This window comes from Sciurus carolinensis, chromosome Y (genome assembly GCF_902686445.1).
Source record: "Sciurus carolinensis chromosome Y, mSciCar1.2, whole genome shotgun sequence".
NCBI classification, from domain to species: Eukaryota; Metazoa; Chordata; class Mammalia; order Rodentia; family Sciuridae; genus Sciurus; species Sciurus carolinensis.
This window is the reverse complement of record NC_062233.1, coordinates 4,391,828-4,416,321: the sequence shown is the minus strand read 5'-3', so window position 1 is coordinate 4,416,321 and position 24,494 is coordinate 4,391,828. Positions and strand designations below refer to the sequence as shown.

The window sequence follows — 24,494 nt, the reverse complement described above, 5'->3', positions numbered from 1 at the left end:
AAAGCACCACTGGATTCAATCCACAGTATCCTCCTACAAAATATAAAAAATAAAAAAATAAGACTACCATGTCTACTCTGGCTAGTTCTCTCTCAACATTTTATAGCATTTTGATCTCTGAAAAGTAAGCAAATCTATAAAACAGAAGGCATCAAGATTGGAAAAGAAAAACTATTGTTACTTACAGATGACACAATCTTGTATATAGAAAGTCGTAAGAAGTATACTAAAGAGATGATTAGAACTAATAGGTCCCATAAGGTTGTAGATAATAAACTTTTGTTTTGATTTTGGTACTAGGAATAAAACCCAGGGATGCTTAACCAGTGAGCGACATCTTTAGCCTTTTTCTTTTTTTTTGAGACAGTGTCTCAGTTGTTTAGACTGAACTTGAATTTGTGATCCTTCTGCCTCAGCCTCCCACGTTGTTGGGATTATAGAGGTGCCAACATCAAGCCTGATTAGACTAGATCAAAAATTAATGTGCCAAATTGAAACTGCATTTTTAGCCTCTATTGTAGTGTTGCAGCAGACGCCAACCTCCTGCCACTGACTTCTTACCAGGTTTTGTCTCACAAATTTGAAGAGTGAAACCCACAGAGAGTGGAAAGACCATGAAAGGAGTAGGATTTATTCAAGTGAGAAGAAAAACATAGTTCTTACTGGGTGAGAGGGAAACTGATAACAGATTGCATTTAAGTGTACTAGTCTGATAATTTCTATAGCTATTTAGTAGGGGCATTGACCAATATCTTTGCTAATTAAGTATTGGAAAAGTTTTAAGACTGTTGGTTAATAGCTATGCCAATGAGGCATTGGAAAAGTCCCAAGCCTATTGTTTTGGTCCATAACATTCTGATTTGTTAACTCTTAACTCTGTAGCCCTCATTCATGTCTGCCTTGCTTTTTTTCTCACTGCACCAGGACATCCAAGTTGGCAGAAATGTTTAGAATGTTTCTATATGTTCACTTCATGGAGTAACTTCTCATTTAAAAAAGCTTCCATTTTGGGGTGCAGAGGTTTCCTTAACTGTCTGCCTGTTTTACTTTCTATCCTCTCTTACTCAAAATAAATTGTAATTCTGTGGTTTAACAAAGACCAATCCAAAAGTGAAATAAAGAAAATATTTTACAGAAAAATCAACAATAAAATACTTAGGATTAAATATAACACATTGGAAAAAAAATGAAGAAGGTTTCAGTTTGTTGAAAGAAACTTAAGAAAATCTAAAAAATTTGGAAGATATTCATGGATTGAACTACAGTTTTAAATGATAGCACTCGAAGTTGAACCACAGATTCAGTGTAATATCAAATCCTAGCTGATTCCTTGCAGAAGAGTATCCTAATATTCAAAAACCTAGAATAACCAAAACAATTGTAGAAAAAATGAACAAAGAGGACTTACAAGTCTCTATTTCAAAGTTTACTATGAAGCTACAATCATCAGTCTAATATGGCTAGACATGGTGACACATCTATAATCCCAGAGTCTTGAAAGACTAAGGCATGAGGATCACAAGTTTGAAGACAACTTAATGAACTCGGAAGACCCTGGATGAAAATTTAAAAAGGCTGGATGTATGTAGCTCAGTCACAATCCACACCTGGGTTCAATTCTCAGCGTCTTCATTCATCCCCCCCATAATGTGGTTCTTGTGTGAAAGTATGCCAGTGGACTACAATTAAGACTCAGAAATTTTTCTCACTTATGGTCAATTGATTCTAACTGAAGATGACCAAGACAATTCAGTCCTGAAAAAACAGTCTTTCAAAAAATGACTTTGATATTCATATGCAAAAGCAGAACTCCGTTCACATCACTTACACGTATTATCTAGGAATTTCCCAAAGAACTAAATCTCCTGGCTCATATTATAAAAGTTTTAGGGATATCAAAATAAATTTTCGTGACCTTGGGTTAGGCAGTAGTTTCTTACATGTGGCATCAGAAACACAAAAGTAAAAGAAACACTAAATTGGATTTCAGAGTAACTTTTGTGGTTTAAGTAGATCATTAAGAAAGTAAAAAGTTACCTATATTCTGGGAATAAAATATTTGTATATTACATATATGATAAGTGTCTTGTATATAGAATATATTCTCTTAATATGATATCAAATATATAAATAAATTATGGGCAAGGGAACCAACCAAGCACATGAAAAGATATTCAACTAAAATTAGCCACTAGAGAAATGCAAACATAACAAGATACTTACACAAAATGTATGCCTATAATAATAAAAAAAAAGAAATATAACAAGGATTGGTGAAATATGGAAAAATTAGAAGTCTCACACATTGCTATTATGGACACAATGTGAAATAGTTTTCTTTACAAGTGTTGGTGTTTCATCAAAAGATGAAGCATAGATTTAACATACAACTTCAAAATAAATTGAGAAAGTCATTTTCTGTGCCTAAAAGCTGGAGTGTTGCCCCCACATTTTCTTGTAAGTGTATAGATTCTGATCTAATCCAGTGTCTGATCCATTTAGAGTTGATTTTTTGCAGAGTGAGATAAGGCTCTAGTTTCATTTCACATATAGATAACCAATTGTCTCAGAACCATTTGTTAAAAAGTTTATAGGTAAGGTAAGTTTTTGGATTTATCATATACATCCTTTACAATGATGGGAGAAGTTTCTTCTATCACTGGTTTTCTCCTCTCTTCTTTTCTTTTTATTTAGATTATGGAGAGGTGCTGAAGTTTAAGGTTTTTTCTGCATCCATTAAGATGATTATATGTGACTTTTGTCCTTAATTCTGTGTGGTGAATTACATTTATTTACTGATGTTTATGTTGAATCTGCCTTGTATCCCTGGACCAATTTAATCATGATTTGCCATCTACTAAATGAGTTTGAATATGATTTACTAATATTTTATTGAAAAATTTTGCATCTGCTCTTTATCAGGCAAATTGTTATGTAGATTTTTTTTTTCCTTGAAGTATACTCATTAGGCTTAGGTGTAAGGGTCAAATTGGCTTCACAGAATGAATTTTGGGAGTGTTCCCTTCCTTTTCTTTGTTGAGGGTTTTTTATTACACATTTATCTCATTTCTTATTATCACTATATCTAGGTTTTCTATATCATTTTGGTTCAGTTTTCATAGGTTATATATAACTTAAAATTTATCCATGTCTTCTGAATTTTCCAACTTGTTGGAATTTTCAAAAGAACAAGTTTTTAAAAATTGTCCCAAAATAAAGGGACAATCTGTGATGATATATATATATATATATATATATATATATATATATATATATATATTTTTTTTTTTTTTTTTTTTTTTTTTGGTGATATATCTTTTTTTTAAATCTATGTTTGTCTATTTGGGTCTTCTGAGTTAGTTTGGCTAAGGGTTTATCAGTCTTTTTTATATTTAAAAACCACAAATTTGTTATATTATTTTTGAATTCATTTTCATTAATTTGTCTCTGATCTTAATTATTTCCTTCTTATTGGCTTTGAAATTTTACTTTTCTAGAAACTTGAAATTTTTATTTCAGAACTTTCCTACTTTAAAAAAATCATAGGTATTCATAAATTTTCCTTTTAAAACCACTTTTGGGAATATGCCAGGGATTCTGATATATTCTGTATGTATTCTTGTTTGGTTTGTCAGTTGATTTCTTTTATCACTTGTTCATCATTCAAAAGTGTATTGGTGCCAAGTGCAGTGGCACATGCCTAAAATCCCAGCACTCAGGAGGTTGACGCAAGGGAATCTCATGTGCAAGGCCAGCCTCAGTAATTTAATGATGTCCTAAGCAATTTAGAGAGATCCTGTCTCAAAACAAATAAAAAGGACTGAGAGTGCAGCCCAGTGGTAAAATGCCCCTTGGTTCAATCCTGAGTGCAAAAAAAGAAAAAAGTGCATTGTTTAATCTCCTTTTAATTTTTACATTTCTGGCACTTTTTCTTGTTCTTGATTTATAATTTTAATCCATTTGTATTTGACAAGATGCAAAGAATTATATATATGTATGTTATATATTATATTATATATATATATTATATATTATAATATATATGTATGTTATATATTATAAAATATTATATAATATTTTATATTATGTAACAAAATTATATAATATAATATTAAATTATATATTTTATATATATTATATAAAGTATATAATATATTATTTATATATTATATATATTTTATATATATGTATGTATGTATGTATTTTTTTTGGTTGGGAGGTACTTGTTATTTACTGAGCCTTACTTTGTGGTCTAAAATATTTTCTGTTTTGGAGAATGTTCCATAAGTAGCTGAGAAGAAAGTGAATTCAACTCTTGTGTAATGCAATAGTCTGTAGATGTTTGTTTGTTAAGTTCAACTGACTTATAATTTTTGGGTCTGAGTGAGCATTTATTGGACTTTGGATGACCTGTTTGTGAGAGTGGTATGTTGAAATCATTCATTATTGTTGTGTTGGGATGTATTTCAGCTTTTAAGTGGAGTTGTGTTTGTTTTATGTACATCAGCTATGCAGATGTTTGGGGCATAAATATTTACTATCATTATGTCTTCTTTTTGGAGTCTTTCCTTTGGCAGTAATAATAAGCCAGTATTGCACATACCTGTAATCTTAGCTACTTGAGAGGCTAAGAAGGATTACAGGTTTTAATGCCAGGCTTTTATCTTTTCCTAGAAGTTTTCATTGGGTTCTTACTCATGCTAGGGATTTTCATTTCACTACCTACAAAAATGGTTCTCTCCAGAAATTCTGTTCTAATATTTATTTTGTTAACTTTCATTTTTCCTCCTTTTTCATTCTTTTATATATTTTCTTAAAGTGTTTTTGTTTAATTCTGTTTTACATTATTTCAGTATTATTTGTCTTTCAAAAGTTGCAAATAAAATCTGGAATTTGTTTTCTTAAAAAAAAGAGAGAGAGCTTAGACCTGTTTTCATACTTTGAAAGCCATAGGTGGTATATATGTTTAAATTGAAATGACAATAATTTTCTAGAACTGTCAATTAAGAAATAGTAGTTCAAGTTCAAATGACCAATATCTAGCAATAAATGGAACTTACAGGGTTTATTACTTTGACAGACATAGAAACAGGAATAGACATAAAGAATTCTTGAGTATTTCTTTCATTCTTCATTGATAGCTGGTTCAAAAGAGCTGGTATTATTACACCTCATGAAAATTTAATTATCTAAAACTTGTTTATTCTCCCCCAAATTCCTTGCATTCTCAAAAAAATTCCCTGCATCCTCAAAAAATTTTTGACTGTCTGTTTGTTTTCTAAAATGAAATGGCAAAAATATTGTGGTTCAATATTTTCTTAACTTAGGTATAGAATTATTATGTAGAATTATACATTCAAAATTTTAAATTTTTTCATGAGTATTGAATTGCAAAAAGTTTTGGTTTTTGCTATTCGAATTGGATACCATATTAATTAACTAAGTTTTTAAACTTCTGAATTGTCAGAACCTCAAGAATGGAGACAGTGCTTGAAGAGCCTGATGAAGAAAATATTGGTGGAGTTTCCTCTTTAGATGAAAGAATGGTCCTGGGCCGAAGAGCCCGTATAAAATTTCCATTTAGTATTGTTTTTTCAACTTTTCTTTATTGTGGTGAGACCATCTCAGCTTTGTATGTTTTTAACATTTATCGAATGAATAATGACAAATTCTGGATGTCATTTACCATCGGCTTATTTTTTGTGGGAATAGTTTTGGACCAGGTTACTCTAATGTTTTTTCACAAAGATTTGAACAAAAATAAAGTTATACTACTGTTTTGGCACATTTTTTTTTTAGGACCTATAGTGAGGTAAGTGACTTATTTATTTGCTATTTCAAACAAGTAAATACAGACTAATAAAACTAAGGATGTAAAAACATTGTCTTATGAAATATTTCCCTTTTAGTTTGATTTTCCTACTTTTAGAGCTATTAGGATATGATTATCATCTTTTATAATGAAATAAGAATAAATTGTTTATTGTGTTTTGTGCATTTGTCACATTCTGATCTTTATCATTTTTCCCTTTCTACCAATATAGGTCTTTTAAATAAGTTTTGAGAAAAAGAGTAATGGTTTATATTAAAGGAGGGAAAATGGAGAAAAGTCAGAAACATTTTGAAAAACCATCTCATTTTTCTTATAAATTGAAGGGACCTAACATTTTAATTGTAGGTTTTTAAGACCTCTAGAATTTGTAGCTACAACTTGAAGTATTAATATATAGTTACCTTGACCATGATGTGACCACTGTAATTCCAGCTATTAGAGAGGCTGAGACAGGAAGATCCAAAGTTCAAGTCCTGTCTCAGGAATTGAGCAAGTTCTTATCTTGAAATAAACAACAAAAAAGTCTGCAAATGTGGCTCAACAGTGGTGTCCCTCGGTTCAATTCCCAGTATGGAAAAAAAAAGTTTCTTTTCTTATAATTTGTTACTGGTTTGATTTGTGTGTAAGGACTATATATAATTTTTTTTTTTTTTTTTTTTTTTTTTTTTTTTTGGTACTGCGAATTAAACATAGGACACTTTGGTCACTGAGCTGCATTCCCAGTCCTTTTTATTTTTCACTTTGAGACAGGGTCTCGATCACTTGCTTAGGGCCTCCCTAAGTTGTTCAGGCTGGCCTTGAACTTACTTAGAATACTGCATAGAAAAACATGTACTTTAGTAAAAGATCAGATTAAAACTCTTCAATGCTAAAAAATTAATTGAAGTGCATGAAATTATTTTGGGTCTTTGATCAGGGCTAATTTAATTGAGGTTTGATTGTATCTCCTGAATGTAAAGATCTTATGAGTAAACAACAAAAAATGGAAGAACAAATTTGTTACAAAATTCAATTTTTAAGTAACATTTTAGATAATATTAAGAAACAATAAACTTAAGCATTGAGAAAAATATATATGTGATCATATATATTTTAATCATAATCACTATTTTAGTTTTCTTAAGGTAAACTATTTTTGTAATAAAACATTAAAATAGAGATAAAATTATTGATAAATATATGCATTCAAGTAGACAATACTGAATTGCTTACTTTTCAATTCCTTTGAAATTCTCCACATTAGCTGAGTATAGTGGTACCCACCTATAATCTGTCTTGGGAGGCTTGGGCAGGAAGATCTCAGGTTCTAGGATAAGCTCAACAATTTAGTGAGGTCTAAGCAACTTTGCAAGACCCTGTCTCAAAATAAAAAATATAAAAATGGATGGGGATGTAATACCCCTCTGAATTTAATCCCTAGTACTTCCTCCCTGCAAGAAAATATCCATCTTAGAGAAAAGTGACTAATGATAGTAACAAAATATTTTGCAAAAATATCTTCAACATTGCCTACTCTCCACATTTTAAAATAATCTTATTGTTATTAAGTCATTAATTTTGTTTTTATCCTCTGTACCTTTTGTTTACTTATCATAATGACATTTCTTCTTAAATAAAAATCTATGAGAGGAATAATGCTTTGGGAAAAACAGTTGATTTCCCCCCTCTTAAAACAGGATATTTACAATGTACTTATTCAAAATGCACACTTAGAATTACTTACACTGGGAAAATTTAAACTTATTTACCATATTCTGACAGATTTTGTCAGGGAAACTATGGTCTACTAAGCAGAAATGAAATTTCATATGAATGCATTTTAAAAAATAACATGATGTAATCGTTTATATAGTTGTATGTGAACCTCATATTTGTATATTTCATTTGTATATGATATTGAAGTTAAATGAATTACAAATAATGATATGATTTATCAAATACTTGGAGAAACATTAATATCTCTCATTTATCTTTCTCATATTCTCTCTGTTATGTTTTCTATTCTGTTTTTTTAGCAGCTTTTCCCTGGATATAATGGGATTGTGTTCTACCCTTCTTATTAAAAAAGTTTTTTTTCAATACTAGGGATTAAATCCAGAGCCTAGCATATGTTAGACAAATAAGTGTTCTAGCCCTGAGCTACATCTTGAACACTTTAAATATATATTTTCTATAATATAAAATATAAAAATATAATATAATTTATATATATATATATTTAAATATTTTTAGAAGAGTTTCTTGTTAAGTTATGGGAACTTACCTCAAACTTGTGATTTTCCTGCCTTACCATTCCTATATGTTGGGGTTATAGGTGTGGACCACCATGCCCTGCACATAATTAAAAAAAATTCTTTTTCTTCTCAGATTAGCTATAGAGTTTCAGGAGCTTCATAATGTTTACTTTTAAAAAATATGTATTTACTTATTGCTTTAGAAGTTCATAATATTTCAGAGTATGAGTGAACTATAATTTATTTAATGTTGTTCCCAAATGAATATTTTTCATAGGTTTAAAGGAATATCTATGGAAGATATGCAGTGAATTTTAAAATTAGGTAGATGTATCCAAATTTACCCCAAAGAATATTATAATTAATATGCTTATAAAAATTTTGTGATTTTTTTCCCTCATCTGGATATATGGAAATTGTTGCACTTTTTCTTTTACTATCATAATTTTCTGTTTTGTTTTGTTTTGTTTTGATTCTTTGAATTTGGGTTTTTAAAAAAAATTTTGGTACCTGCTTTTGAAGCCAGGGGTGATTAATCACTGAGTCACATTCCTAGGTCTTTATATTTTTTTGTTTTCAGACAGGTTCTCAATGAATTGCTTAGGACCTCACTCAATTGCTGCAACTGGCCTCACACTGCAATCTTCCTGCCTCAGACTCTAGAGTCTCTGGGATTCAGGCATGTGCCAGCATGTGCCAGATTTAACTTACATTTAAAAATAATAGTTACACATTCTTGCATATGTTTTTCAATTTCTGCATTAAACAGTTTTTTGAGTACCACATATTATTTGTACATTTTTATGGGGTACAGTTTGATAGATGATTCAATACATATATATAGTATCTAGTGATAAAATCAGGGTAATTAGAATTTCAAGCTTCTTTAAACATTTATCATATTTATTTTTGGGGGACTTTCAGACTCTTTTTTTCAATTATATATTGATACACAATATCTAATTCTTTCTTCCCTTTGCACTATTTTACTTCCTGTTTCTATGAGTTCCATATTTTTAGCTTCCACAAATGAGTGAGAACATACAAAATATGTCATTCTGGCATGGCTTATTTACTTAGTATGCATGTTACTTTTTAAATAAATATCTTCTTCTAGTCTCCTAGATTTTGTTTACTTTGTAGATTTTTTTTGGGGGGGTGGTTCTTTTTGTTTTGGTACTGGGGCCTAAACCCAGAGGTGCTTTAACAACTAAGTCACATCCTGAGTCATTTTTATTTTTTAATAAAATAAACAAGTTACTTGAGGCTTCACTAAGTTGTCAAGGATGTCTTTGAACTTGGGATTCTACTTACTCAGTCTCCCTAGTTGCTGGAATTAGAGATGTGCCACTGCAACTGACAATAATACACCTTTGAATGAACAATGAGTGATAGAAGAAATCAGCGAAGAAACCAAACAAGAGTACGAATTGAACATGTCAGGATCTCTGGCATGCTCAAAAAGATTAATCTTTTTGATTAATAAAAGATTAATTAATATGCCAATGAAATATAAATGTACTGCATAAAAAATGATATGTATTTTAAAATTTTATTATTTATTATTTATTTTTAAATTTATTATTATTATTTAATTTTATTTTTTTTTGTGGTGCTGGGGATCGACCACAGGGCCTTGTGTTTGCAAGGCAAGCACTCTACCAACTGAGCTATATACCAGCTCCTTTAAATTTATTTTTATTGTAAAAAAATAGGATATATCTTGTTTCTGTTTGTACATGAAGTAAATGCCTATAAATTGTGTAATCATACATTTTACATAGGGTAATGGTGTTTAATTCATTCTGTTATTTTTCCTTCCCCCCAAACCCTCCCACCACTCTTTTCCCTCTATACAGTCCCTCCTTCCTCCATTCTCACCCCCCTCCTACCCCCCATTATGAGTCATCATCTACTTATCAGCCAGATCATTCCTCCTTTGGTTTTTTGAGATTGATTTATCTCACTTAGCATGATATTCTCCAATTTCATCCATTTGCTGCAAATGCCGTAATTTTATTATTTTTTTATGGCTGAGTATTATTCCATGGTGTGTGTCTATGTATGTGTGTGTGTATATATATATATATATATATATATATATATATATATATATATACATATATATCACAGTTTCTTTATCCATTCATCAATTGAAGGGTATCTAGTATGGTTCCACAATCTGGCTATTGTGAATTGAGCATTGTTGTGGCTGTATCTCTGTAGTATGCTGATTTTAAGTCCTTTGGGTATAGGCCAAGAAGTGGGATAGCTGGGTCAAATGGTGGGTCCATTCCAAGTTTTCTAAGGAATTTCCACACTGCTTTCCAGAGTGGCTGCACTAATTTGCAGCACAACCCACAATGTATGAGTGTACCTTTTTCCCCACATCCTTACCAACACATATTGTTGCTTGTATACCTGATAATTGCCATTCTAATTGGGGTGACATGGAATCTTGGGGTAGTTTTAATTTGCTTTTCTCTTATTACTAGAGATGTTGAACATTTTTTCATATATATGTTGACTGCTTGTAGATCTTCTTCTGTGAAATGTCTGTTCATTTCCTTAGCCCATTTGTTGATTGGGTTATTTATATTCTTCGTGTAGAGTTTTTTGAGTTCTTTATAGATTCTGGAAATTTTGCTCTGAAGTATGAGTGGCAAAGATTTTCTCCCACTTTTAGGTTCTCTCTTCCCATTACTGATAGTTTCCTTTGCTGAGAGAAAGCTTTTTAGTTTGAATCTATCCCAGTTGTTGATTCTTGCTTTTATTTCTTGTGCTATGGGAGTCCTGTTAAGGAAGTCTGATCCTACGCCGAATGTTGAAGATTTGGACCTACTTTTTCTTCAATAAGATGCAGGTCTCTGGTCTGATTTCAAGGTCCTTGCTCCATTTTGAGTTGATTTTTGTGCAGGGAGAGAGATAGGGGTTTAGTTTCATTCTGTTGCATATGGATTTCCAGTTTTCCCAGCACCATTTGTTGAAGAGGCTATCTTTTCCCCATTGCATATTTTTGGCCCCTTTCTCTAGTATGAGAAAATTGTATTTATTTGGGTTTGTGTCCATGTCCTCTATTCTGTACCATTGAGCTACCTTTCTATTTTGGTGCCAATACCATGCCATTTTTGTTACTATTGCTTTGTAGTATAGTTGAAATTCTGGTATTGGGATACCCCCTGCTTCACTCTTCCTGCTAAGGGTTGCTTTAGCTATTCTGGGTTTTTTATTCTTCCAGATGAATTTCATGATTGCTCTTTCTATTTCTTCTGCAAGGTACGTCATTGGGATTTTAATTGGAATTGCATTGAATCCATATAGTATTTTTGGTAGTACGGCCATTTTGACAATATTAATTCTGCCTATCCAAGAATATGGGAAATCTTTCCATCTTCTAAGGTCTTCCTCAATTTCTTTCTTCAACGTTTTGTAGTTTTCATTGTAGAGATCTTTTACCTCTTTGGTTTGATGGATTTCCAAGTATTTTATTTTATTTTTTTATTGAGGCTATTGTAAATGGAGTTGTTTTCCTCATTTCCCTTTCAGATGTTTCAGCACTTGTGTATAAAAATGCTTTAGATTTATGCATGTTAATTTTATAGCCTACTATTTTGCTGAATTTATTGATGAGGTCTAGAAGTTTTCTGGAAGAGTTTTTTGGATTCTCTAAGTATAGAATCATGTCATCAGCAAATAGTGACAATATTAAGTTCCTCTTTTCCTATTTGTATTCCTTTAATTTCTTTAGTTTATCTAATTTCTCTGGCTAGTTTTTCAAAATGATGTTGAATAGAAGAGGTGAAAGAGGACATCTCTGTCTTGTTTCCATTTTTAGAGGGAATGCTTTCAGTTTTTCTCCATTAAGAATGATGTCGGCCATGGGCTTAGCATAAATAGACTTTACAATGTTCAGGTATGTTCCTACTATACCTATTGTTTTTTTCTAGTGTTTTGAGCATGAAGGGGTGTTGTATTTCATCAAACGCTTTTTCTGTGTCAATTGAAATAATCATATGATTCTTATCCTTAAGTCTGTTGACATGATGAATTACGTTCATTGATTTGCGGATGTTAAACCAACCTTGCATTCCAGGGATGAACTCCACTTAATTGTGGTGCACAATTTTCTTAATACATTTTTGGATACGGTTTGCCAATATTTTGTTAAAGATCTTTGCATCTATATTCAGCAAGGATATTGGTCTAAAGTTTTCTTTCCTTGATGTGTCTTTTCCTGGTTTGGGTATGAGGGTGATATTAACTTCATAGAATGAGTTCGGTAGGGTACCCTCTTTTTCTATTTCCTGGAAAACTTTGAGAAGTATTGGAATGAGTTCTTCTTTAAAGGTATTGTAGAACTCAGCTGAGAATCCATTTGGTCCTTGGCTTTTCTTGGATGGTAGATTTTTAATGGCTTCTTCTATTTCATTTCTTGATATTGATCTGTTTAAATTGTGTATGTCCTCCTGGTTCAGTTTGGGAGGAGCATATGTCTCTAGAAATTTGTCAATGTCTTTGGTAGTTTCTATATCATTGGAATACAGATTTACAAAGTAGCTTCTCATTATGTTCTGTATCTCAGGGGTGTCTGTCATATTTCCTTTTCATCACAAATTTTAGTAATTTGAGTTTTCTCCCTCCTTCTCTTTGTTAGTGTGGCTAAGTGTTTGTCTATTTTGTTTACTTTTTCAAAGAACCAACTTTTTGTTTTGCCAATTTTTTGAATTGTTTCTTTTGTTTCAATTTCATTGATTTCAGCTCTGATTTTAATTATTTCCTGTCTTCTACTACTTTGTTGTTATTCTGTTCTTTTTCTAGGGCTTTGAGCTGTAGTGTTAAGTCGTTTATCTGTTGATTTTTTCTTCTTTTGTTGAATGTGCTCCATTCAATGAATTTTCCTCTTAGTACTGCTTTCATAGAGTCCCAGAAATTTTGATATGTTGTATCATCATTCTCATTGACCTCTAAGAATTTTTTTTATCTCCTCCCTGGATTTTTTTAATCTCTTTTATGTGATGCATGTTTCATTCAATAGCATACTATTTAGTCTCCAGATGTTGGAGTAATTTCTGTTTTTTATTTTATCATTGATTTCTCCTCTCATTATTATGATCTGATCTGATAGAATACAAGGCAGAATCTCTCTATTTTTTTTTTTTTTTTTTTTTTTTTTTGCATTTCCTAAGGGCTGCTTTGTGGCATAAACATATGGTCTATTTTTGAGAAGGTTCCATGTGCTGCTGAGAAGAAAGTGAATTTGCTCATTGATGGATGGAATATTCTATATATGTCTATTAAGTCTAGGTTATTGATTGTTTTATTGAGTTCTATGGTTTCTTTGTTTGCTTTTGATTGGAAGATCTATTCAGTGGTGACAGTGTTAAAGTCACACGGAATTATTGTGTTGTGGTCTATTTGATTCCTGAAATTGAGAAGGATTTGTTTGATGTACAGGGATGCACCATTGTTTGGGGCATAAATACTTATGATCATTATGTCTTCCTGATTTATGGTTCTCTTAAGCAGTATGAAATGTTCTTCTTTATCCCTTCTGACTAACTTTGGCTTGAGGTCCACTTTATGTGATATGAGGATGAAAACCTCTGCTTTTTTACTGAGTCCATGTGCGTGGTAGGTTTTTTTCCCATCCTTTCACATTTAGTCTGTGGATGTCCTTATCTATGAGATGAGTCTCTTTCAGGCAGCACATTATTTGGTCTTTCTTTTTAATCCATTCTGCCAATCTATGTCTTTTGATTGATGAGTTTAGGCCATTAATGTTCAGGGTTATTATGGAGATATGATTTGTATTCCCAGTCATTTGGGCTTGTTTTTGGTTTTTAACTTGGCTTGGTTTCTCCTTTGAGTGGTTTTTCTCTAAGGTAGTTCCTCCCTTTGCTGACCTACATTGTTGTTTTTCATTTCCTCCTCATGGAATATTTTGCTGAGAACATTCTGTAGCACAGGCTTTCTATTTGTAAATTCTTTTAAATTTTGTTTATCATGGAAGGGTTTATTTCATCTTCAAATCTTAAGGTTAGTTTTGCTGGCTATAGGATTCTTGGTTGGCAACCATGTTCTTTCAGAGCTTGAAATACGTTGTTTCAGGCCCTTCTAGCTTTTAGAGTTTGGGTTGGGACGTCGGCTGCTATCCGTATTGGTCTCCCCCTATATGTAATCTGAAGCTTTTCTCTCGTGGCCTTCAAAATCCTATCTTTATTTTGAATGTTAGGCATTTTCATTATAATGTGCCTTGGTGTGGATCTGTTGTGATTTTGTGCATTTGGTGTTCTGTAAGACTCTTTTATTTGATTTTCCATTTCATTCTTCAGGTTTGGGAAATTCTCTGCTATTATTTCATTGAATAGGTTGTTCATTCCTTTGGTTTGTATCTCTGTGCCTTCCTCAATCCTAATAATTCTTGAATTTGGTCTTTTCATGATGTCCCATAGTTCTTGGAGATTCTGTTCTTGATTTCTTACCATCTTCTCTGTTTGGGCAACTTTATTTTCAAGATTAAATATTTTGTCTTCATTGTCTGAGGTTCTGTCTTCCAAGTGGTCTAGTCTTTTGGTGATGCTTTCCATTGAGTTTTTTATTTGATTTATTGTTTCCTTCATTTCAAGGATTTCCCTTTTTTTTTTTTTAATTTTGAATCTCTATCTCTTTGTTGAAAAATGATCTTTTGCTTCCTGCAGTTGCTCTTTCAACTCTTTATTGGTATTATCATTCATTGCCTGCATTTGCTCTCTTATCTCATCCTCTGCTTCACGAATCATCTTAATCATGTATATTCTGAATTCATTTTCTGACATTTCTTCTACCATACTGTCATTGGATTTTATTAATATAGAATCTAGATTTGTTTGGATCTTTTTCTTACCTTGTTTTATCATGCTGTTCATGTATCTTCCTCTCTAGCAGTGCAGATCTGGGGTATTACAGATTCCCCCCTATAGGCTTATAGTGGCCCTATAGGTTTCCTAAACTTTCTTTAAAGGGGAGATTAATAATAGCAGTGCCCAATTCAGACAGGATGTAATCCTAGACCAAATAGATCCTATGAGGACATTAACAATATTGTCATAATAAATGAGTTCAATTATTACCTTCAGTATAAACAAACAGATTTGCAATAAGGTCAGCAGTTTCTAATGGAGGACAAAGAGGATGCAGAAGGATGTAGGATGTAGCTGTTAATGGGATAAGAAAAAAATATACAGAAGTTGTAGATAATAGAAAGAGGGTGAGAATATAATCAAAAGATATTGGTTGTTAGCATACAAAACTGGAGAAAGAGACTCTGAAGGAATAGGTATACAAAAGGAAAAGAGAGCAAGAAAAGTAAAGAAATACTTAAAATTGTTCAATAAGGAGAAAAAAGAAAATCTACACTATAACAGTCACATAATATTCAAACATCCCAGTCTTCAGTAGCCTGATGCATGAGCGGTACCTGACAATGAGCTTCCAGTCTCCAGCAGGCATCTCAGGATGGGATTTGTCCCACCTAAAGATCGGAGCTATGGCTTCCAGGATTATCCAAGATGTATGCTCTGGCTTCCAAATGTGTTGGTAAATGGGCAGCTGCAGTTTAGGGTGTGGCCGTGGTCAGCTGGAGGTCCTGGAGGTGGGATGCTGTTGGTCAGACAAGAGTCCTGGAGGTTTGGTGTGTTTGGTGTGGTTGTGGGATCCTGGAGGCAGGGTGCAATCAATCGGTCTGGAGGCTCCCGGTGATAGGGCGCAGTCAGTCGGTCTGGGGGTCCTGGTGGCAGGAAGCAGTCAGTGGAGGGTCCTGGAGGCAGGGAGTGATTGGTCAGGCTGAGGGATCCTGGAGATGGGACTCAGTCAGTCCAGCCAGGGGTCCTATGGGGCCTGACTGTTGTCTCAAAATGACAGCAACCAAGTGTAATAAAACCTGCAGGTACTGTGACAATGAACTTCCAGGCAACAGCAGGCAACTGGCACTCTACTGGTGGTCAGTGATCAGTTTGCTGACGGTTGTCCGACCATCAGAGGTGAACCTTGGGTGGTGGGTGGTGGATAGGTATAAGGCAGGCGATGGACAGGCAAGCAGCAGGCAAATGGTGAATGATAGGCACCTTACAGTGAGCAATCTGCACTCAAAAAGGCATGGATATGCTGGCAGACTGCAGGTGATCACAGTAGACAAATGGGGTAAACAGCAGGGGAGTGATAAACAGCAAAAACTGCCTTACCAAGAAACAGATAGCCTCTGCTTGAAACCCAAGTTCAGAGTGATAAGGAACACAGACTCCCTCTAGTCTACCATCTTGGATCTTCCTGATATGTATACTTTAGACTATGTGGACTTATATATTAAATCTTATATTATGAACTGATTGAGGTCAGCTATTGTGTTTCATCAGAGCTAAATTGGGAAAGTATTATCTGACCTTTGAATTAAACTTATTAATGTTTAAATGAAAATTATAATTTCTTATTTATTTTATATAAAATTATTGAGAAAGGTTTGTTCCAACCTAAAATTATTAGCACAAAAGAAGAAAGGTAAGTTCTTAGTTTTCTTCTTATTTTTGTATTTTGAAAGTTCTTGATTTCAGGTATGTTTTTTTCTAATGAATGTTCAACATTTTCATTTTCTGTGATTATTAAGATTTTAACTATTTTATTTTTAGGTTCAATAATTTCCAAAGGTATCTTTCTCATTCCTTTTTTCATACATTAATTGAATTGGCAAATTATTTAATCACTAATTTTTGAAAGGAAAAAAAACTCCATTGGTTTTGAATTTAAATTATGTTTTATATTAGTAGATATAACTACCTTAAATTATGTTTTACATTACATCTGACTAATTGGATACATTATATTTAAAGTTATATTATGTTATATACTATATAATTATACATTATATATACATTATATATCTTAATTTTCTTTGTAAATAACAAAAAGCCTAAAACCAGGGCTGGGCATATGGCTATGTGGCAGAGTCCTTGCCTACCACACATAATGTCCTGGGTTTACTAGTATTTTTTGTATCACACCAAAATAATAACTTTAAGACTTAAAATCTTTCATACAATTTAAGTTATAATTTGTATGCCATTAATTTCATCCATTACAATTTTTAATTCATTGTTTTTGGTAAATTTACAAATTTGTTATTCCATTTTCACAGTCAATTTCAGAATGTTTGCACTACTGGAAAAGGGAGCCTTATTCCTCTTACAACATACAAGTCATTCACCAATCTATTTTGTTTCTATGTATTTAACCTCTTCTATGTTTTTATGTATTTCATATTTCATATAGGTAAATTGTAACTATGTACTCTTTCAATCTTTGTATGTTTTTTTGTGTACATAAGGCTACTTGTATCTGAGCATGTATGTTTTTTATCAACTGGAAATTTCCTATCACTATTTTTTAAATACTGTCAATTCCTACTTCTTTTCATAAAGTGTGATCACTTCTAAGTGAGTCATGAAGAATGATTATCTATTTTCTACTTTTTTCTCTAAACTACATTTTTATAGAATCATGATATTTGCTTTCCAGTTGTGTAACTACCCTTAAATTTTCTCTTACCCAATTCCATTAAATCATTTCAACTTTTATTTCTTGTTGTATAGAAGTTCTTTGTTTTTCTTAAGATTTGTTCAACATTGAGGTGTTTTCTGTTTTGTAATTGTAAACCTTCCTTTTATATAAAAAAAAGTTACTTTGTTTTGTTCCTTATAATATATGAAGTATTTAGAGGTTATTGTTATGTTTCTTTCTCATACATGGTATTATTGTGATAGTTTAATAGAATTTGATTTGTGAAACTTGCTTAAATTTTTGGGTAGGATACTGGAACTTGAACTCAGGGGCACTCCACCACTGATCTACATTCCCAACACTATTTTATATTTTATTTAGAGACAGGAGTCTCACTGAGTTGCTTAGTGCCTTGCATTTGCTGAAACTTGAAATCCTCCTGCTTCAGCTTCCCCAGACACTGGGATTACAGGTGTGTGCCACCACACCCAGCTTTTCATCCATTAAAATTTTTAATTCATTGAAGTTAAATCCCACTGCAGAGATTTTGTATATTATATTTGCTTCTGTAATTTTTCTGAGTCTACTCAATTAAAATTTAAAACTTTAATTAAAAAAATTTAACAATATGATTTCAAAGGATGCTAGATGATTTTTTAATGGAAAAAAATAACAAAACTGTTACTGTGATAATTTTGAGTACTTTAAAGTAGTTAGAACTGAAATAGATTTATATCATGGGGAAAACATCTAAAACCACTGATATTTTTAAAAAATTGTCAGTAACATATAAAGCATTTCTTTTTAGGTAAATAACTTTTATATGAGAATATAAAAGCATGGATAAAGACTGGGATATTATATGTCAAGCTGAAAAGGCAAGAGGCAAATTGAGTTGTATATTATACAGTCAGGTGAATCTTTCTATAAGATTTTTTTCTATAAAAAATGGAAGTTTATCTGATAATTTATTAAATATTTCTACACATCTATCACCGAGAAATGTTAATTTTGCATGTTACTTCATTCTAACAGGTGTTTGTGTGTCATTATAAATTACCATAAATTGTTGAAAAAGCTTGAACAACAGAAGAAAGATACTCAAGTTAGTATGAGCAGACGACACATGAAGCTGAAAAGGGAGATTGTTCTCTCAATCCATGGAATTTTTATGCAGTGCAAGGCTTTCAAGTGCATGTCAGTGACTCAGGCCTTTCTTGGTTCTGTTCCACAATTAATTTTTCAATTGTATATCACTTTTACCATAAGAGAATGGCCTTTGGGTAGAGGTAAGTTGGCTTATTTGTTGTTTGAAGGCAGTTCTAAAACTGTAGATATGGCTTAATAATGTGGTAATAGAAATTGAGAAGTCTTAAGTACTTACTGCCTAATTATGACTGTACTATTTTTTAAATAATTCTAATTATTATTTTTAATATTACTACTACTACTACTACTACTACTACTAGTAGTCTTCCCCTCCTCCTCCTCCTCCTCCTCCTTCTCCTTCTTCTTCTCCTTCTTTTTGTTTTTTGCTATGGGTATTGAACCCAGAGGTGCTTAACCACTGAGCCACATTCCAGCCCTTTTAATTTCTTATTTTGAGGCAGCATCTCACCAAGTTTTTTGGGGCCTTGCCATGTTGCTGAGGCTGGCTTTCAACTTGTGATCCTCCTGCCTTAGCTTTCCAAGGCATTGGGATAACAGGAGTGTGCCACTATACCTGGCTCCATTTCTTTTTAATTATTATTATTTTTTATTTGTGCATTATAATTATGTGTAATACTGGAATTCATAATTCCATGTACATGAACATAACATGATCATTCTCATTCCCCAAGTTCTTTCTGGTTTTGTATTTTGATTGAGGTGACAGTTACTGGAACTTATGTATTGATAAAATATTTTAGAATGATTCATGTACATTGAACCAGTATCAGTTTCCTATAAATTATATTATGTAAAATGCAATCCTTGCAGGGAACTGTGTATTGTGTACACAGAAACTCTCTAGACTTCCTTGACAATTGTCTATAAATCTACCAAATAAAAAGTGAAAAAAAAAAAAAAAAGTCAGGCAGGAGCTGGAGCTGTGGTGCATGTCTGTAATCACAGCTCAGGAGGCTGAGGCAGGAGGATTGCAAGTTCAAAGGCAGCCTCAGCAAAAGTGAGGCCCTAAACAAATCAGGAAGACTCTGTCTCTAAATAAAATACAAAATGGGACTTGGGATATGGCTCAGTGGATGACTACCCCGAGTTTAATCCCTCCATGCCCTCAAAAAAATAAAGAGAAAAGTAACCAGGTGTGTATATACTTGGTGTATATGTCTCTAATAGTTTAGTTAGGCATATAAGTACAAGAAAGAATAATAGAATGACTGGCTAAATTAAGCAGCTTTTGATCAGCTACATAAATAAAACTGAAATATTTTCCCTTAGTATTGAAGAATAAAATGGCAAATAGAATTAATTCTCAAAAACAATCATTTTCCAGTTTTTAAACTTGACCCAAATACCCTTTAACATCAAATCACTAAGAGATAGAAATCATTTAATACAGTGCTACAAATTATACATAAATATTTTTAAAAACAAGGAAAATATATTTTTTTTCAGAAAACGGAAGTTGATTTTAGCATCTATCTGAACTTCAAAAATTAAAATAGCCATAGTTCAAAAAATTATATAAGGATAGACTGTATATACTATTCTTGAAACATTTTTATTTTAAAAAGTTGAGTTTGTCAAAGAAATAGGTGACAAATGGATATAGATAGCAGTTTAAAACCAGTTAGTACATTTTTATGTATCCTAAATCACTGGACACATAAAAGTTGAAATAAGTTTAAGCCAAAACACAGCTATTAAACTTTATGCAGCCACTACAAATAATGGGATACATATTTTTGTTTTAGAAAGAAATGATCTCTAGTGCAATCTTGTGAGAAAAAATTTTTGCAAAAGTTAAAATATAGAAAATACAAAGTGAATGCATAAAAAATAATCTTATATGTTACGGACAGAGTCTGACCACTGGTTTTTATTATCTTATTCTTTTTGTGCTATTTGGTATTAAAGGTAGTGATTTATATAGCAGATTCTGTAGACAGTCTGTCTTGATTCGTGTGCTCATTGTACCTTTATCAACTACTTTTGGGGGTAAATTTCTTAATTTTTAACTTCTTATCTATAAAATAGCAGAATGTATGTAACTATTGTAGATTTGTGAAAATTGTTGAATTTAATGCATAATAAATACCTAGTAATATCCTAGCACAATGATCTGTTACTTGGGAGACTGCAGGAGGATTATAATTTCCAGACCAGTCTTAGTAATTCCTGCAAGACCCTCAGGAATTTAGGAGAGCACCAACTCAAAATAAAACAATTAAAAAGGACTAGAAAGATAGCTCAGTGGTAATGTGCTCCTGGGTTCAATTCCTAGTACAAAAACAATAAGAAACAAACAAACACACAAACAAACAAATAAATAAAATGCTTACAACATCGTCAAGTTCATGGAAGCACTTGACACATACCCATTATATTAGTTTTTAATGTAATTAAATGATTTGGGAAATTACAAATTCATTTGTTAGAATTTCTTTTCTGCTGTTACCCTTAATACTTACAGAGAGATATTTTACACTTTTTAAAAATTTTCTTTTGAGAAAATTGACTTGTTCTTTGAATGAATTTTAGTTTTTGTCCTTCTTTCCTAAAACTGAGGTGTTAGTTGTAGTTTTTAAAAATTTTACTGCTCTTAAATAATCTTGAATTTTCTGTATTGATTTTTGAGTTGCTTTCCTTTTTGATCTTAAAGATTTGTATTAGAAATATTTATCTGGAATATTTCCTATTGATTTTAATTTTAAAAGGGTTTATATTGGAGATATTTATATCAGTTTTTAAATTAATATTTGTTTAGTTTTATAATTCATAATACCTTTGGTTTTTTAAAATTTTTTTTTCTCTATTGTGGATTTTCAATTTGTTGTTTTGCCTTCTAAAATTGGATATTTTAGGTCATTTACTTACATTTAATCGTGTTTGTTGATAAAGTAATGCTTTAGAGGTTTTTTTGAGACAGGACCTCACTAAGTACTGAGATGTGTAATCCTTTTGCCTCAGTCTCCCAAATAGCTTGCATTCGAGGTGTGTGTCACCATGCCTGGTTGTTTTAGAATTTTATTTTGAATCATGTGCTACTTGAATTTTGTTTTCCTTTTTTTGGTTTATATGAGAATGATTATTTGACCTTTCTTTTTTTCCTGACTTGACTGCATAATGAAAGAAGAACATATCAATTTTTATACAACATATGCAAAAAAGAATTTGTCCTATTTCTTTCAATGGAACTTAGTATAAAGTTATTTTAATAGACTATTCATTTTCTTTATATCTTTATTTTCTATATGTTTTTGTCTAATTTAGGGAAGGATAATGTCAAAGGAAAATTGAACATCTATATGTAAAATATTCTTACATGTTCTTGAAAATAACTCACATTTATCTTAATTTTTGTTGTTTTTAATAGTCCACATTCTCCAATACCTGTTATCCCATCAGTCAGCTCCATTTCCAGGATTTATTATAATTCCATCTTACATTTTTCTGCTATAACCCTAATATATGGTGTTATTTTTTTCTTTATACCTGCCCTTATCCTAGCTTTCTGCAAAAAACAGTTGTCTTTTTAAGTTATAATTCATATGATTTTTTTATTAAACAACTTTTGTGTTCAACTTATCATATATTATGAGATCTGAATCTATTTCCCCAAATTCATCTGTGCCATTCTTTTCGTGAGGAAATGTATGTGTAAGTGAATAACTTTCTAATCCATACAAAAAGGTGAGTAAGAAGGAGTGTATTTTAAAATAATGCATTTAAAATAAAATACTTTTATCATTTATCAAAAATATTATTTAATATTTCTATGTTTATTTTAATAGCATTCCTGATGACATTTTCCTTAATATCAATTACCTATGCGGCCATTCTCTGCAATACGCTGGCTATCCAAATGAAGTATGACGATGTTAACATTAAACTTCGGCCGATAGAATTCATCTGCATCATGGTATGGCGTTGCTTGGAAATTACCTCACGTATAGTGATTCTGGTGCTTTTTACTACATCTCTGAAGCTAAAGAGCATTCCCTTTTTATCAGTCATATTTTCCATATTATTCTTGGAGCCATGGCTGGAGTTTTGGAGAAGTGGTGCTCCTCTTCCTAGACATACTAAAAGTAATTCCAATCCAGTGGAAACAGTACTGATGCTTATCTTGATCACTCTACTGTATGCTGCCATCAACTTCTCCTGCTGGTCAGCAGTGAAACTTCAATTGTCAAAAGATGAAATAATTGACAAAACACCAAACTGGGGTCATAGAATCCTACACCACAGTTTTCGGTTTATAGAAAATGTGATAATGATTTCAGTATTTAGGCTATTTGGTAGGAAAACTTTTTTGAATTGTTGTGAATCATTAATTGCCACACAACTCATTATCTCCTACTTGTTATCCATTGGTTTTATGCTCCTCTTCTATCAGTATCTGCACCCAAGTTGGCCAGATAAAGCATTACCAGAACATACTGAAAATCAGCCTGAAGCAATGTGATATTATATAAATGCATAGAGAGTTGTCAATTAAAAAGAGTCAAAATAAAAGCTGAGAATTTATTATTACTTCTGTAGTAGGACTGGGTATTTTTTGTTCAACATATTGTATGCTATTCATTAAAACCAAAACCAGAATTTCCACAGGAAAATGAACAAAGATGCTGAATTTAACATTAGTAAGATACCTGAATAGAGGAGAAAGTAAATTTCCTTTTATTCAGTAAAAGCTTGGAAGCAGTTGCTAATAAAATGGATTTTTCTCTTGTGAATGTATAGTCCTTTGAATTCTACCACTATTTACAAGTATATCTTCTGATTTTTGATTTCTCAACTCCAAATATAGGATTAGTTAAACGAAATATTCATTAAGCAGGACAAATACCATGATCTATTTTCTCCCAGTATATCTTTTAGAACCTATGTCTTTAATTTTATGTATGGTGTTTGTAATTTAGCAAAACTTATCTATGAACATTCATCCTTCAAACAAAATAAGATGGACTGGTGGGTATAGCTCAATGGAATATTTTGCTAACTGATGTGAAATCTGGGGTTTAATCCCACAACCTAAAAAATAAAGTGACATCACATGTTTTATTCTATACTGAAGAACATGAAAGAGAATTCTATTTTTCCCCCTGTGGATTGAATCCAGGACTTTATGCATGCTAGGCAAGAATCCCACCACTGAGATATAACCCTGGCACTTTCCATTTCAGTTTTAGACAGTCCTGTTAAATTGCTCAGGCTGACCTCGGACTTACACTTGGATTTGCAGTCCTGCCACAGTCTCCTGAATAACTGGGATTACAGGTGTGCCTTAGCACCCTTGGCTGAACAGAGAAGTCTGATAGGAATGATAACATTAACACTGATGTAAGGTAACTAACAGTCCTCTTCATTAAACTTTCACTATCAAAAGCAACACCATCCATTGTGAGAGTGCACATCTAATCCTAGGTACTTTTGTATCTAAGTCAAGAGGATCACCTTCAAAATTTAAAATGACCCTGTTTCCAAAAAAAAGGAACTGGGAACTCAGTGCCCCTTGGTTTAATCTTAGTTTCCCTCCCAAAAGCAACACCATATTTATGCATCTTAAAACATAAATTTTTAATTAAGAGAAGTACAAGAATTAATTAAAAGCCTACTTTATTTCTAAAGAGTATACAAGATTCCCTTAACTCTGTATTCTTTTAAAATCTTTTTACTGGTGTATTGTAAGTATACATATTAGTGGTATTCACTGTGACATTTATACACGTACA

General features: G+C 32.0%; 1 protein-coding gene across 1 annotated transcript; it reads left to right on the top strand.

Annotated features, from left to right (window-relative positions):
* Positions 1-5,477: 5,477 nt before the first annotated feature.
* On the top strand, positions 5,478-23,224 carry Xkr3 (XK related 3). Its single transcript, XM_047537226.1, has 3 exons — positions 5,478-5,812; positions 18,631-18,884; positions 22,551-23,224. The coding sequence occupies exons 1-3, from the start codon at positions 5,478-5,480 to the stop codon at positions 23,222-23,224; spliced, it is 1,263 nt and encodes a 420-aa protein (XP_047393182.1).
* The last annotated feature ends 1,270 nt before the right edge of the window (positions 23,225-24,494 follow it).

Coding starts and splice junctions, on each gene's coding strand:
- Xkr3 (XM_047537226.1), top strand. CDS start 5,478: ATGGAGACAGTGCTTGAAGAGCCTGATGAAGAAAATATTGGTGGAGTT. Junction 5,813..18,630: donor TTTTTAGGACCTATAGTGAG/GTAAGTGACTTA, acceptor TCATTCTAACAG/GTGTTTGTGTGTCATTATAA. Junction 18,885..22,550: donor AGAATGGCCTTTGGGTAGAG/GTAAGTTGGCTT, acceptor TTATTTTAATAG/CATTCCTGATGACATTTTCC.